We start from the raw sequence: 15778 nt of genomic DNA, 5'->3' as shown, positions 1-15778 counted from the left end.
ATACAATTGATCCATGCAGAGTTTATGGAAGGATATATGGGTTTGTACTATTTATAACATTTTGAACTTGTGAAGCCTTATTTTAAAAGTTCTATTTTGTCACTCGATTAAACTTTACCTTTGATCAAAATTGTTAAAGAGCTTGACAGGCTTTCTATGTAAATTCTTTAAATATTTTCTTCCCTTTTAATGAAGACAGAAAACTACAGTGAGGTGGGCAAAAGGCAAGCAGCAGGAGAGAGCATGAGTCCATCAAGAGAACTGGGTCATTCGGAGACTGAATAATAAGTAAGGAAAGTCTTAAGTAATCCAGAGTGGAATGGATGAACTTCACAGAACTATCAAAGAGGGTGGGGGTGCCACAGTGAAAGCTTGAGGTCTTGAGTATAAAGGCTGACTCTGAAACTCAGCAGCATCCTTTCCTGTAAAATGGGAATGAGAAGTCCTAACTCAGAAACAGTTCCTACAAGTAGATCAAATAAGATAATATATATGAAGGATTATTTAACCCATAAAGTACTAACTATGTATTTAAACAGCAACGCTTGGCCGGGCATGGTGGCTCATGCCTATAATCCCAGCACTTTGGGAGGCCAAGGCGGGTGGATCACCTGAGGTCAGGAGATTGAGACCAGCCTGGCCAACATGGTGAAACCCCATCTCTACTAAAAATACAAAAATTAGCTAGGCATGGTGGTTGGCGCCTGTAATCCTAGCTACTTGGGAGACTGAAGCAGGAGAATCGCTTGAACCCGGGAGGAAGAGGTTGCTGTGAGCCAAGATCATACCATTGCACTCCAGCCTGGGTGACAAGAGCGAAACTCTGTCCCAAAATAAAAAACAAAAACAAACAAAAAAAAGCAACACTTATAAGCTATTAGAACTGAAGGAATTTTTGATAACATCTAGTCCATATGCCTTTTAATGTTGAGGAAATGGAGACGCATTGTCTTCTTACATTAATGTACCCCCCAAAAAAGAACCTTAAATAAGGTACTGAGAAGAGGAAATGCTTTTTATGCTGAGCACCTGTAATGTTTGCACTGAGATAATGACAATAAATTGCTTTCCAGGTACAATATGGTTGTGAAAGTTGTACCTTGCACAACCAAAGGCATTCACCAAAGGGGCATGGGATTAGGAATTTGGCTTATAGTCCATTTGCCAAACTGTGTTCCTTCAGAGCAGTATCTTCTCTTAGAGCTGCCTTTTCTTAATTTGCCTGAAGGTACCATATGGTACGGTGGAGGCCCAATCTTTATCCATGGGATTCTTGACCAGTGGTCCCTGGCTGATAGCAGTGTTGCTATTCTGGGCCCCAGCACCTTGGGCAGCTGAATAAATGTCATTTCTGGGAGGCCAGTTGCTCTTCTCTTGCCCTTTGGTTAGGGGGCTGCAGATGGAAGATGGCCAGTCTTTCCTTCCACCTCCCATCTCTAACATATTTTCCTCACTGGAAGCAAAGGGAGTTATTGGTGGCAAACTTTGCGGAACCAGGTATTCTTCCTCTAAGGTTTTAGGCATGAATGTTATGAAATGCTTACTGTTTTCTTTCTCCATTTTACCTTATCAAAGCAGGTGTTCTGATGGCCTCAGGTCGGTTGTACTGACAGAGAGGTGTTACACCCACCTCCTGACCTTACCTTAGCTCACTTTTACTCTGGTTTCTTCCTGTCCCTTGGTCTAACTCAGCCCATCTCTGGACCTTAAAGGCCCTTTTCACCTACCCAGAGCATGGCCAGTGATGGTGTTAGGCTAGGCAGCACCTGTGCTCGGTGTGGTCGATGGCAGTCCCCTATGTGGAGTTCAACGGGCGGCACTCTCGTGATTTGAGTTGTTTCTCAATTAAACTCAAAAACAAGGCCTAGAACTTCCAGACACCATCTTAAGAGAATGTTACGTGTTTGATTTTGTTTGCAGGCTCCTTGTCCTTTCTGGTTATTTCCTGCCCCCATTAGGCTGCCACAGAGTTCTTAAATAACTGACTGGAGACATCTGTCGGGGTGTTTCCCTCTCTTTTTCATCCCTACAACACTTACACATTTCTAAAAGTACTGCAGTGCTTCTGGAAACAGGGGTGAGGAAGAGTCTTGTCCTCCTATAAGGTTTTATCCACACATCCTCTGTGTGGAGGGAGGAGGAATGAAGGGGTGGGTGGGAGAGACTGGTGTGAACTGGAACTAAAATCTAGTTTATCATAACATACCATCTGGCAACTCACAGCGGGATTCTGACACCACATTAGGAAACCTTATCTAGGTTTTTTGAACATGAACTTGTGTGTTTCCTCCTGGGAGCCTTTGTTATGTATTTGAAATAATAAGCACTTGGAGTGCAGCTCCAAGTCCAAACTGCCTTGTACTGGTTCTTCTACCTTGGGCAAACCAGTTCACTTTTTTGAACCTCAATTCTATCATCTAATGCAGAGATAATAATATGTCTGGGTTGTTGTGAAGATCACACTGAGAAAGTACCAGGCAAAAATAAAGTGCTTATATTAACTAAATTCAATGAAATGTAAGATGCTAATGATTGTATTTAATAAGATGCATGATTATTTTAAATACCACTAAGGAAAAGAATGCTGTCAATTAAGCCAAGATTTATCACTTTCTTCTCACTTAGAATGTTTAAACAAATTGGAAGAGATTGAGGGGGGTGCTTATTTAGACAGATTTTTATCACAAATCATTCTTGTGCATATGTAAAAAGGAACATATAACTGACACATGAAAGTATTCCTAAATTTTCTTCCTGCCCAATAACTTGTCAATGCAGTTATTGATACCTGTTGGTTTTCCACATATTACCTGCATGCCATCATGAGCTTTGGGGGATGCAGCGTTTTTTTTTTTGTTTTTTTTTGAGATGGAGTCTCGCTCTGTCGCCCAGGCTGGAGTGCAGTGGAGTGATCTCGGCTCACTGCGAGCACCACCTCCCAGGTTCACGCCATTCTCCTGCCTCAGCCTCCAGAGTAGCTGGGACTACAGGCGCCCGCCACCATGCCCAGCTAATTTTTTTGTATTTTTAGTAGAGACGGGGTTTCACCATGTTAGCCAGGATGGTCTCGATCTCCTGACCTCGTGATCCGCCCGCCTCGGCCTCCCAAAGTGCTGGGATTACAGGCGTGAGCCACAGCTCCCAGCCAGGATGCAGCATTTCTTAAGAGAGTGCTTCAGTTGTCTTTGGGATGTTCTTCCAAGCCTCTGACTCCAGTTCTGCACAGCTGATGTGCGTGCATAAACAATGCCATCCACTTCCTGCCTGGCACGTGGCCATCTGCAATTGTAGGACATCCTGATATCAGAAATGGTAAAATGTGAAAATATTTATGTGTTAGAATTCATGAAATATAGGATGGGCAGGATGGCTCACACCTGTAATCGTTGAGAGGCCAAGACGGGCAGATCACTTGAGGCCGGGAGTTCGAGACCAGCCTGGCCAACATGGCGAAACCCCGTCTCTACTAAAAATACAAAAACTAGCCGGGTGTGGTAGTGTGCGCCTGTAATCCCACCTACTTGGAGGCTGAGGCACAAGAATCACTTGAACCCAGGAGGCGGAGGTTGCAGTGAGCCAACATTGTGCCACTGCACTGCAACCTGGATGACGGTGCAAGACTCTGTCTCAAAAAAAAAAAAAAATACTGTAGTGTGATTTATTCCATCATTATTTCATAGTTTTAGCTTTGAGAGCCTGGATATAAAAGCAGACGATGGCCAGATCAAATATAAAATAGAACTTTGACCGACAATCCACAGCCCATGAAACCAGTCCCTTATCTATAATAAGCAGCTTAGGAAGCCAGCCTGCTGTAAGTCAGACTTGGAGGAAGCCAGATTGCTATCTCTAAAAACAATCCTGGAAGCTAAACAGTAACTTCTGTAACAATCAGCCCCGAATGACCTGATTAATAACTAATGGCTTCCTTAATTTTTATCCCTTCTTCCAACTTTGGACCAGTCAGAGAAAGCCACACATGCCTCCTAACCAATCACAGAGGATGCCCCACTTCTAGTGAGCTGCCTGCAGCTTCCCCCTGCAATAGCCCCCAGTTAGAGCACACCTGAGGCTTCCTCTTTTTCTCCTATAAAGTTTTCCCACTCCTCTGCCTGTCTTTGAGTCTCTGCCAAAAACAAGCGATGGTGGCTGACTGCCTTTCTATAACAAGCTCTGAATAAAGAGCCTTTGCTTTTCTCATTTGATTGGTCCTCGTTTATTTCCACAGCTTGTAAGGAGAGTAAGCGTGAAATTCTTTGGCTCCTTAGGAACTATACTGGCTATTTGAACAAACGCTCTAGGTGGATGTTTGCCTGGGATGTGGCTCTGTGATGTGACCAGGACAGGCTTCCCACTGACATGAATGAATGATAGAAATAATTTTGGATGTTTCTACATTTACCTATTCTTTTCTTCCTTCCTCTTTTGTGTTTTTCCTTTGAAGTTCTTGAGGCCAAATCTGGCTCCTAAAAAACATAAAAGGAAGCTTGCACCAAACGCTCTTCAGGGCCACCTCAGAAGCCTCCCATCACCCACTGTGTGGTGCAGAATGGCGCCCCCCACAGGTGTGCTCTCTTCGTTGCTGCTGCTGGTGACAATTGCAGGTAGGGAACTACTACTCTGGAGACACCCATGTTGGGCTTGAGTTTCTTGTCTAGTGTAAGTAACTCAGATCAACCTGAGGTGAAGGTGCTGTTGGTTTGCTTTTCAATAGAATTATTTTACAGGTAAAAGCATGAAAGGCAGACCTCATGCATGAGTGGTTTTCTGTAAACAGGAATTTAAGTTTATTTTTATCATGACTATTCCATGGGAAAATAAAATCACATTTCATGTATACTAGGAAAACTATATGTTTGTATATTGAAAAGAATTGCATACTAGATCTGGCTGGAAAGGCCAGACTTTTATCAGAAATCTTTATTTTCATTATACTCAGTTTGCTTGTGGTGGATACACTCATGGCAAAAAAATCATTGGTGAGCATCATTTAAGAAGACCCATGACTAGGCTGAGCTGGCTGAGCCCATTTGAGTATACCAAGGATTGAGGGTGGTGATATGACTAGAAAAACTCTTATGTACAGTTTGTCAAAATGTAACAAAGCCATAATGAAGATAACCTTAGCGAGACCCTTGTTAAAATGCAGTTTCTCATGCCACACTCCAGACCTACTGAATCAGAACTCCTAGGGATGTAGCTCTGGGATCTGGGTTTTCAGCAGCACCTGGAGATGATTCAGAAGCACCCAAATTTCGGGCAGCAGCATTTTATATGATGTGAGGGCCACTCCAGAAAGTATTGCCATTGGAAAAGCCCTGTCATGATTTGTAGATCGCTTACTCCCCTCCATCCATCCATCTTATTAAACTCATTGCTGCTTAGTGTGTAAGAAAAAATGTCCCCTTATTTCATCTTTAATATACTCTAGAAAATACCTTCATTAATGTTTTAGATGATGTCATTAATGTTTAGAGACCCATATTTTTTCCCTTGCAAATCTCTACTTTTTCATTACTTTTTGCCCTTTTCTTATGAGGTGTTCTCCCTTAATTCAAAATATCAATTCCTGAGTTATTGCATCCCAATAAATGTTATTTGCAATTTGCTCATCTTCCTTTTCTTTTTTTTTTTTTTTTTTTTTTTTTTTTTTTTTTTTTTTGGCAGTTGGCAGAACTAGCTGAGGGTTTATTTTGGAAAAAAACCAATTGAATTGTTTTGTAGCTGGAGGCATGGGCAAGGGGGATACCCCAGGCAGTGAACTCCCCCGCGGGTGGGCTGAGGGCGAGCGCTGAGCCTCAGGTGGGTCTCCTGTTCCCTATGCTCCCCTGCACAGCGGCCTCCCCGACAGGCTCTGGGGCAGTCACAGGAGGGGGTAGGCTGGGAGGGGCTGCTGTGGCCATTCACTTGGGCAGAACATCAGAGGACTCAGACACCAGCTTCCTATCACGAATCTCGATCTTCTTCACAACCATGGCCCTGAAGGAGTCGGTGCCGCTGAAGGAGCTGTAGCACATGCCAGAGCCAAAGCTGGAGCCCAGGCTGTAGCTGAGGCCCCCATAGACCGAGCTCAGCTCACCTGAGTAGCCACTGGTCGTCTTTGTATGGATATTCATGTTCTGCATCCCAGACTCCAGCCAGCTCTCCTCGCCCTCCAGCACCTTCCTGTAGGTGACAATCTCGATGTTCAGGGTTGGCTTGATGGTCATCAGCTCCTGGTACTCATGCAGCTGCCACGCCATGTCCTGCATGGCCCACTGCAGGGTGGCCTCCAGCTTGGACAGCTTGGCATTGGCATCCTTAATGGCCAGCTCCCCACACTGCTTGGCATCCACAATGGCGGCCTCTAGGGAAGCCCTCTGGCCTTTGAGGCCCTCAGTCTCAGTCTGGAGCCGGCTGATGTTCTGATTCATCTCAGAGATCTCCATCTTTGTATGACGCAGGTCATCCCTGTGCTTCCCAGCCAGCGCCTGCAGCTCCTCATACTTGACCTGGTGCAGGCTCTCAGCCCCGGCCTGGCTGCGGTTGGTGATCTCCTTGTACTGGGCCTTGACCTCAGCAATGATGCTGTCCATGTCCAGGGACCAGCTGTTGTCCATGGACAGCACCACAGATGTGTCCCAGATCTGGGACTGCAGCTCCTGGATCTCCTCTTCATACAGGTGCCTGAGGAAGTTGATCTCGTTATTCAGCCCTTCCAGGCGAGACTCCTCCAGCTCTACCTTGTTCATGTAAGCTTCATCCACATCCCTCTTGATGAGGACAAATTCATTCTCCACCGCTAAAATTATTTATTTATTTATTTATTTATTTTTTGAGATGCAGTCTTCTCACTCTCACCCAGGCTGGAGTGCAAGGGCACGATCTCAGCTCACTGCAACCTCTCCCTCCTGGGTTCAAGCAATTCTCCTGCCTCAGCCTCCCGAGTAGCTGGAATTATAGGCACCCGCCACTATGCTCAGCTAATTTTTGTATTTGTAGTAGAGACAGGGTTTCACCATGTTGGTCAGGCTGGTCTTGAACTCCTGTCCTCAGGTGATCCACCCGCCTCGGCCTCCCAAAGTGTTGGGATTACAGGTGTGAGCCACCGCACCCAGCCTTCTGTAAAATTATGATCTTGTCCTTGTACTTGTTCTTGAAGTCCTCCACCAGCCCTGGTGTGTTACCAAACTCGGCCTCCAGCTTCAGCTTTTCCTGGCCCAGCGTGTCCAGCTGCTGCCGAAGGTTGACGTCGCTCTTGAACATGCAGTCCACATTCATCCAAACTGTCTTCTGCTGCTGCAGGAGGCTCCAGTTGGTCTCCAGTACCTTGTTCTGCTGCTCCAGGAACCATACCTTGTTGATAAAGGAGGCAAACTTGTTGCTGATGGTCTTGATCTGCTCCTTCTCCTGGGTGCACGTGGCCTGGATGTTGGGGTCCACCTCCAGCTTAAGGGGGTACAGCAGGCTCTAGTTGACTGTGATGGCTGTGATGCCCTCCATACCACTGGTCCCGCCATAGCCTCCACCCAGACCCATACTGGTGCCCACCACCTTGGAAGCTGCTGCTGCTGCCCACTCGAGAGAAGCTCAAGGAGCTGATGCTGGCACCAAACCAACTTGTGTAGGAGTGGCTGCTGAAGGCCCAGGGGCCAGAGGTACATACCTTGTAGGACTTATGGGTCACCCTCATGGACATGGTGGAAGCAGGAGGGCTGAACCAGGTGGAGATTCAAGATGGTGCAGATGCTTCTAGGTGCTTTTTTTTTTTGAAATAGGGTCTTGCTCTGTCACCTGGGCTGGAGTGCAGTGGTGCCATCATGGCTCACTACAGCCTCAACCTCCTGGGCTTAAGCAATCCTCCCATGTTGGCCTCCCAAAATGCTGGGATTACAGGTGTGAACCATCACACTCAGACTTCTCTATCTTTTTTACCTTTGTAAAGGCTAACCAGTGGTTTTATTAATTTGTCAACAATCATCAAGTAACTAGTATTCCCACAGATTGGGCTAGGATTTATAGAGCGCACAAACATAGGCGACAGATTCCCTGGTCTCCAGTTTGATAGAAGAGCTTTCTAGAGTGTCTCTAATAGATTCTGAAGTAATTATGGCAACTTGGACCAAATGAAGAATGATTTAGTTGTTGGGAGCCCCATCTTCTCAAACTTCTTTATTTAGCATTAAGATCTTTGCTTTTAAGGTATGTATATCTAAACAGCCCCCATTCAGGTGATTTTTTGCAAAACAAAGGAACAGTGCACTCCAGAGGTGTGCCAAGGAATCCACCACCTCCAGCCACACTGAAAACTGCCCTAAGCTTTGAGTTGGAGGCTTCTGCCTTACAAAGGTCTCCTTGCCTCCTTGTGACAGTTTGCTTCCCTGTCAATTTATCCACCATTAAAATAGCCTGTGAGACTTAAAATCAATTAACAATAAAACAAAGACATGATGCTATTTTGTAAAGTAAACCTGTATAATTGAATTTTATGTGAATAACAAAGTATTATAAATAATATAAATATAATGTAGAAGAATGTTTCTGTTAAGTAAATGGAGTGAAACTATATGAAAAAATAAATGGAAGGAAGGGTGCATGGATAGGTGTAAGAATCTCTGGATGGATGAGTGGGTGGATAGGTGGAGGGATGGAGTGATGGATGGATGAGTGGAAAGGTAGAAGAATAGAAGGATGGATGGATGGGAGGATAAATGGGAGGATGGATGGATGGATGGATGGATGGATGGATGGATGGATGGATGGAAAAGTAGAAGGGTAGCTGGATGAGTATGTGGGTGAAAGGATGGATAGATGGATGGGTAGAAAGGTGGAAAGATAGGAGGAAAGATGGGTGGATGAATGGAAGGATGAGTGGATGGAAGATGAATGAGTGTGTGGGAAGGTAGGAGGATGAATGTATGGATGGATGGTTTGATGGATTGCTGTGATCTTTCTGTGGGAAATGCTGATTGTTTATTTGCTTGCCAGACTGGCCAGGGATTGAGAAGACTCCCTTTTCCTGGTTTCTTAAGCTGGAGGTGCTTCCCTGTGATATGCCTCCCTCCCTCATTAGAAACTGCTTTGTTTAAAGGTTGTGCCTGTAAGCAGTGCAGCGAGGGGAGGACATATTCCAATGCAGTCATTTCACCTAACTTGGAAACCACCAGAATCATGCGGGTGTCTCACACCTTCCCTGTCGTAGACTGCACGGCTGCTTGCTGTGACCTGTCCAGCTGTGACCTGGCCTGGTGGTTCGAGGGCCGCTGCTACCTGGTGAGCTGCCCCCAAAAAGAGAACTGTGAGCCCAAGAAGATGGGCCCCATCAGGTCTTATCTCACTTTTGTGCTCCGGCCTGTTCAGAGGCCTGCACAGCTGCTGGACTATGGGGACATGATGCTGAACAGGGGCTCCCCCTCGGGGATCTGGGGGGACTCACCTGAGGATATCAGAAAGGACTTGCCCTTTCTAGGCAAAGATTGGGGCCTAGAGGAGATGTCTGAGTACTCAGATGACTACCGGGAGCTGGAGAAGGACCTCTTGCAACCCAGTGGCAAGCAGGAGCCCAGAGGGAGTGCTGAGTACACGGACTGGGGCCTACTGCCGGGCAGCGAGTGGGGCTTCAACTCCTCTGCTGGAGACAGCCCTGCGGTGCCAGCGGAGATGCAGCAGGACCCTGAGCTCCATTACCTAAATGAGTCGGCTGCAACCCCTGCCCCAAAACTCCCTGAGAGAAGTGTGTTGCTTCCCTTGCTGACCATTCCATCTTTAGGAGAGGTGTTGGAGAAAGAAAAGGCTTCTCAGCTCCAGGAACAATCCAGCAACAGCTCTGGAAAAGAGGTGGGTGTGTTCAGGATGTGCTTGAGGGTGGGATGGGCTGAGTGGGGCAGACCGTAGGAGGGGCTGAGTTTCAGGAGCCAAGCACTCATTCAGGCTGTGTGAGCTTAAGGAGGTTCCTCCTAAGGGCACCTGTCTCAGGTGGTGGCAAGAAAGATGACTGTCTCTCAGAGATTTCTAGGAAGCAGAACATTTCGTTCCTTTGCTATGCCTCCATGGCCAGGCTGTTAAAAAGAACAAATAGTTCTGTCTTCACGAGTCAGCCAGCTCATGATGACTTAGCACTTCTCCCTAGAAATGCCTTTAGCAATTTTTTTTTTTTTGGAGACGAAGTCTCACTCTGTCGCCCAGGCTGGAGTGCAGTGGCGTGATCTCAGCTCACTGCAAGCTCCACCTCCCGGGTTCCAGCTAATTTTTTTGTATTTTTAGTAGAGACGGGATTTCACCGTGTTAGCCAGGATGGTCTAGATCTCCTGACCTCGTGATCCACCCACCTTGGCCTCTCAAAGTGCTGGGATTACAGGCGTGAGCTACGGTGCCCGGAGACTCTAGGGATATTTAAGGCAAAGGGAGATGGTATAGAAGTCCCTGGGGCCAGCACATACACCCAGGGGCTTTGAAAATCCACCCTAGTAGGTTTCTTCAAGACCCAACAGGTGCTTTGGCTGCTAGAAACTCAACATGGCGTCATGAACAATTGATAGGATGAGAGAGATATGAAGGAGAGAACTTAAGCGTCATAAAACCTTCCATGAAAAAGCTCAGGTGAAAAAAGAATGAGGGTCACTGCAGTGGAGCGATTTCAAAAGCAGGTGGAAAGCCTAAGTGTTAATGGCAGGAGGTCAGGGAGACAGACAATGAGAACTGTGTGGTGAGGAAAGGGTAGCTGGAGAGCTCAGAGGCTGCTTGTTTGGAAACTGGTCAGGACTTGAGAATGTGGTGAGCATGTTGATCAGAGGAAGCTGAGTATAGGTGGAAATAAAGTAAAAAAAAAAAAAAAAAAAAAGCTGGGAGTACTTTAAGAATTTTGTAAAGGAAAAGTTTTCCTTTTTTAGATTCCAGTACTTATGTTAGAATAAGTGAGGAATGCTGGATTGAATAGACTATACATTATAATCTCAACCATGAAAAATTGTTTAAAAAGGTCTAGAAGTCATTTTTAAGTGTGTTTTTTTTTGTTTTTTTTGTTTTGTGAGACAGAGTCTTGCTCTGTCACCCAGGCTGGAGTACAGTGGCATGATCTCGGCTCACTGCAACCTCTGCCTCCTGGGTTCAAGCGATTCTCCTGCCTCAGCCTTCCAAGTAGCTGAGACTATAGGTGTGCACCACCATGCCCGGCTAATTTTTGTATATTTTAGTAGAGATGGGTTTTCACTATGTTGGCCAGGCTGGCCTCGAACTCCTGACCTCAAATTATACGCCCGCCTTGGCCTCCCAAAGTGTTGGGATTACAGGCGTGAGCCACCGTGCCCAGCCAAGATTTAATCAGAAGGTTTTTTTCTGCTTATATTTTTCTGAATTTTGAAGTGTCTATATTTTTACGTACTTATAATTGGATTAAAATGAAAAAACTTTTTTTTTTTTTTTTTTGAGACAGAGTCTCACTCTGTCACCCAGGCTGGAGTGCAGTGGTGTGGTCTTGGCTTACTGCAACCTCTGCTGCCCAGGTTCAAGTGATTCTCCTGCCTCAGCCTCCTGAGTAGCTGAGATTACAGGCACCTGCCACCACGCCTGGCTAATTTTTGTATTTTTAGTAGAGATGGGGTTTCACCATATTGGTCAGGCTGGTTTTGAATTCCTGACCTCATGATCCACCCGCCTCGGCCTCCCAAAGTGCTGGGATTACAGGCGTGAGCCACTGCATCTGGCCTGAAAAAAACTTTCAATTAAAAATAATCTGAAAGTATTAGAGATTAACCATGTTCTTTATTTATATCAGTAAATATTAAAATAATTTACTCTCTTTCATGTTGCCAAGTCATTTACTTCCTGGTTTATACAGATGGAACTCTCTGAAATCAAGCTCTATTAAAAATCTTTTGGCTCATTAGTTCCTTGAGGTTGGTTTTGTTAAAAGATAATTATTCAGGGCCGGGCGCGGTGGCTCATGCCCGTAATCCCAGCACTTTGGGAGGCCGAGGCGGGTGGATCACGAGGTCAGGAGATTGAGACCATCCTGGCTAACATGGTGAAACCGCATCTCTACTAAAAAATACAAAAAATTAGCCAGGCGTGGCGGCAGGTGCCTGTAGTCCCAGCTACTCGGGAGGCTGAGGCAGGAGAATGGCGTGAACCCGGGAGGTGCAGCTTGCAATGAGCTGAGATCGCACCACTGCACTCCAGCCTGGGCGACAGGGTGAGATTCCATCTCAAAAAAATAAAAAATAAAAAAATAATTATTCAAATAGGTGAAATTGTGAATTGTTTAGATATAAAATGAACATGTGTTAGAGATTTTATTCTACTCATTAATCACTGAAGGAACTAGATTATAATTATCCTACAAGAAAACCTGAAGAACAGGCACATTCATAGGTTAAAAAATATATTAAAATGAGTGTGCAAACAGAGGCAAAACTGGGTTTCCAGTGAGGAAAGGAGGGAGTTCAGTTGAAGCTCTAGCAGACAGGAGAATTTACATGTCTATAGACAAGAATTATTTTCCATTTTTATCATTTTTATGACCTATAACTTACAGAGTTGTAAAAATAGCTCAAATACAAGAATGACTAGAGTCAGATAACCTGGAGGGGTATCCAGTAGATAATGTTTTTTTAAATTTATTTTTATCTTATTTTAATTTTTTGAGACAGGTTCTCACTTTGTCACCCAGGCTGGAGTGGAGCGGTGCGATCTCAGCTCACTGCAGCCTCGACCTCCTGGGCTCAGGCAGTCCTCCCAACTCAGCCCCACAAGGTAGCTGGGACTACAGGCATGTGCCGCCACACCCAGCTAATTTCTATGTTTTTGGTAGAGATGGGATTTCGCCATGTTGCCCAGGTTGGTCTCAAACTCCTGAGCTCAAGTGATCTGCCTGCCTTGGCCTCCCAAAATGTTAGGATTACATATTTGAGCCACCTTGCCCCACCGATAACATGCTGCTTTCCATTGAAATACAAATTTTCCTCTAAAGTACATTAGATTTGTAGACAATCTCTGAATAAGTGTTCATAAAAATTAGATGCATAGCATAATAAGAAGTCATTTACTCAAGCCCAATACACTGATGCACAACTGTAATCCCAGCTACTTGGGAGGTGGAGGTAGGAGAATTGCTTGAGCCTATGGGGGAGAGAGCAGCCTGGGCAACACAGTGAGACCCCATCTCTTAAAACAAAAAGAAAGAAAGAAAAGAAACATTATTTCATTCTGATGCAGTGCAAAGTTTGGAATTGATGACAGAAACTAAGATCTTTTCTCTCACCAAAAAAATATGTAAAATAGTTCAATTGTATTTGGTAAAGGTACCTAGAAAATTCAATGCGGAAAGAATAGTATTTTCAACAAATGGTGTTAGGACAACTGGATATTTACATGCAAAAGAATGAATTTAGACCTTATTTTAAAAAAATTAACTCAAAATGGACCAATGTTCTCAATATATGAGTTAAAACTATGAAAGACATGGAAGAAAACTCAGCATAAATCTTGTAAACTTAGGCAATTATTTCTTAGTACATCAAAAGCATAGCAATAAAATAGAAAAATGGTAAATTCGAATTAATCAAAAGTAGAAACTTTTGTATTTCAGATGACAACATCAAAAAAGTAAAGCTCTCTTGATGGAATAAATATACCATAAAATGGGATAAATATACCATAAATATTGTATACTGAATATATAAATAACTCTTACAACTTAATAATAAAACGACAAATAACCCAACTCAAACATGGGCAAAGGATCTGAACAGAGTTTCTCCAAAGATCATAGAAGAATAGCCAAGAAGCACATGAAAAGATGCTCAGCACCATTAATCTTTAGGGAAATGCAAGTCAAAACCACAGTGAGATACCACTTCACATCTATTAGATGGCTAGAATAAAAACTAAAAATAGATAATAAGTGTTAGTAAGGATGCAGAGAAATTGGAACTCTCATATACTGCTGGTGGGAATGTGAGATGTTGCAGCCACTTTGGTTTGTTTTTGATTTTTGTTTTTTGAGAGACTGGGTCTTATTCCGCACCCAGGTCAAAATGACGCGGTGCAGCATGGCTTACTGCAGCCTTAAACTCCTGGGCTCCAGTGATTCTCTCACCTCAGCCTCCTGAGTAGCTGGGACCACAGTGCCCAGCTAATTTTTTTTATTTTTATTTTTGTAGAGATAGAGTCTCACTCTGTTGCCCAGCCTGGTCTCAAACTCCTGGGCTTAAAGAATCCTCCCGCTTTGGCCTCCTAAAATGCTGGGATTATAGGTGTGAGCAATTATGCCTGGCCCCAGTGTAGCTTGCTTTGGAAGACAGTCTTGCATTTCCTCAAAATGTTAAATGCAGAGTTACCATATGACCCAGGAATTCCACCTCTGGGTATTTACACAAGAGAAAGAAAACATGTCCATATAGAAACTTGTACATGAATGTTCATAACAGTACTATGCATAAAATAGTGCCATTGAATAGGGTATCTAGGAAAAATAAATCAAGATCAAAGTTGTAGAGGATAAAGGACATTTTTTGCAACTGTGTTTTCCAGTGGACAAGACTAGAGAAATCACCTAAAACGAGTTGTTTTGAAGTAAATGAGTAGAGAACACAGAAACAAGAGCCATTTGAAACTTTTACTGATGAGGCCCAGGTTAACTTGAAGGCTGAAATGGGTGATGCTGGTGCTCAGTGGCTTCCATAGAGGATTGATTTTTCTTTGGAGGGGTTTGTCAGCGAGGACCTTTGTGTCCTGATGACTTAGTGAGGAGTTCTGTGGTGGAGGTTGTGGGTGGATTACTGAATAGTGAAGGGAAGAATTGGCATGTGAGCCCAGCCTGGAGAGGCAGCATGGTGGAAAAGTGAATGTGTTAGAGAAGAGCAGGATGAGAGTTTTCTTCCCCTTCAGCCATTTCTGGCTTAGTGACCTTGGCCCAAGGTGCTTTAATTTCTCTGACCACTGTCTACCTTCATTCTTTATTTCAACTTGGCAATAATTTTTCAGGACTTGATTAAAAAAAAAATTCAATTCATCCTATGGGATTTGCAGAGGCCCCAGTATAAAATGTTATGGACACCTATTCTGCAGCCGTGGTTTGCAGTAATTCTGAATTTCATGCTATTCTTAGATAGCACAGATTCAATGAACAGCTTAATCTATAGCACTCACTTCACAAACCCAGATGCCTGAAAATTCAATTAAATCAAACATCTTAAAATTATATAGTAAACCCACTACCTCATTTTTAAAATGTTGGTCAATTGGTTTCCCTTAGTTTGATCAATACAGCTTAATTTCATTATTTCGTGTTTTTTTTTTTTTTGCCTTGGTTCTGGAAATTTAGTTGCAGAAGGTTTCACCGGTTGCCTAGTAAATATCTGGAACCCAGTAGGGGCTCAGTTACTATTAGTAGTGATAGAAGTGATCACACCTCCAAGCACAAAATGTATGCCATATCCTTATGGACTTTTCTCAACTGTAGAAAAGAGTAGTTGTCTTTTCAATTAGCACCACTGGCCCCATCTCTGATTTACATTTGAATTATAGCTTTTCTTTGTATGAGTTTCTCACTGCACGTGGCCCCTGTGGGCCTTCTATATTCTTAGTCTAAGAGTTTTACTTACCTGGCCCCACACAGTTACTGACTAAAAGTCTCAGAAGATATTTTATTATCATATTATGAGACTTTTCCCTCCAGCACACACTGTTTAGTTTAAGAACTTTAACTTGGTTAACTCTGTAACTTTAAGTTATCAGTTATACATACTGAATAAAATGAATAAAGATGACTTACTCTAGAAGCTTGTTTACTATTGAATTA

At 43.9% G+C, this 15778-nt stretch overlaps 1 protein-coding gene, 1 long non-coding RNA gene and 1 pseudogene across 2 annotated transcripts in view; 2 read left to right on the top strand and 1 right to left on the bottom strand.

Moving 5' to 3' along the window:
- Window positions 1–15778, top strand: part of KIAA0319 (KIAA0319 ortholog) — a 99146-nt gene that overhangs the window by 40729 nt on the left and 42639 nt on the right. Inside the window, exons 3-4 of the mRNA XM_063665875.1 lie at window positions 4445–4604; window positions 9071–9816. Coding sequence (XP_063521945.1) covers window positions 4445–4604; window positions 9071–9816 — 906 coding nt within the window. The remainder of the gene's footprint in view (window positions 1–4444; window positions 4605–9070; window positions 9817–15778) is intronic.
- LOC129039161 (keratin, type II cytoskeletal 8-like) lies at window positions 5904–7678 on the bottom strand (annotated as a pseudogene).
- Window positions 6660–8444, top strand: LOC134739693 (uncharacterized). The gene is made up of 2 exons (XR_010126588.1): window positions 6660–6731; window positions 7142–8444. It is a non-coding gene; the product is annotated as an uncharacterized LOC134739693 (long non-coding RNA).

Source organism: Pongo pygmaeus, chromosome 5 (assembly GCF_028885625.2).
Source record: "Pongo pygmaeus isolate AG05252 chromosome 5, NHGRI_mPonPyg2-v2.0_pri, whole genome shotgun sequence".
NCBI classification, from domain to species: Eukaryota; Metazoa; Chordata; class Mammalia; order Primates; family Hominidae; genus Pongo; species Pongo pygmaeus.
Note: the sequence above shows the minus strand (reverse complement) of the source record. Positions and strands in the feature narration are given on the sequence as shown.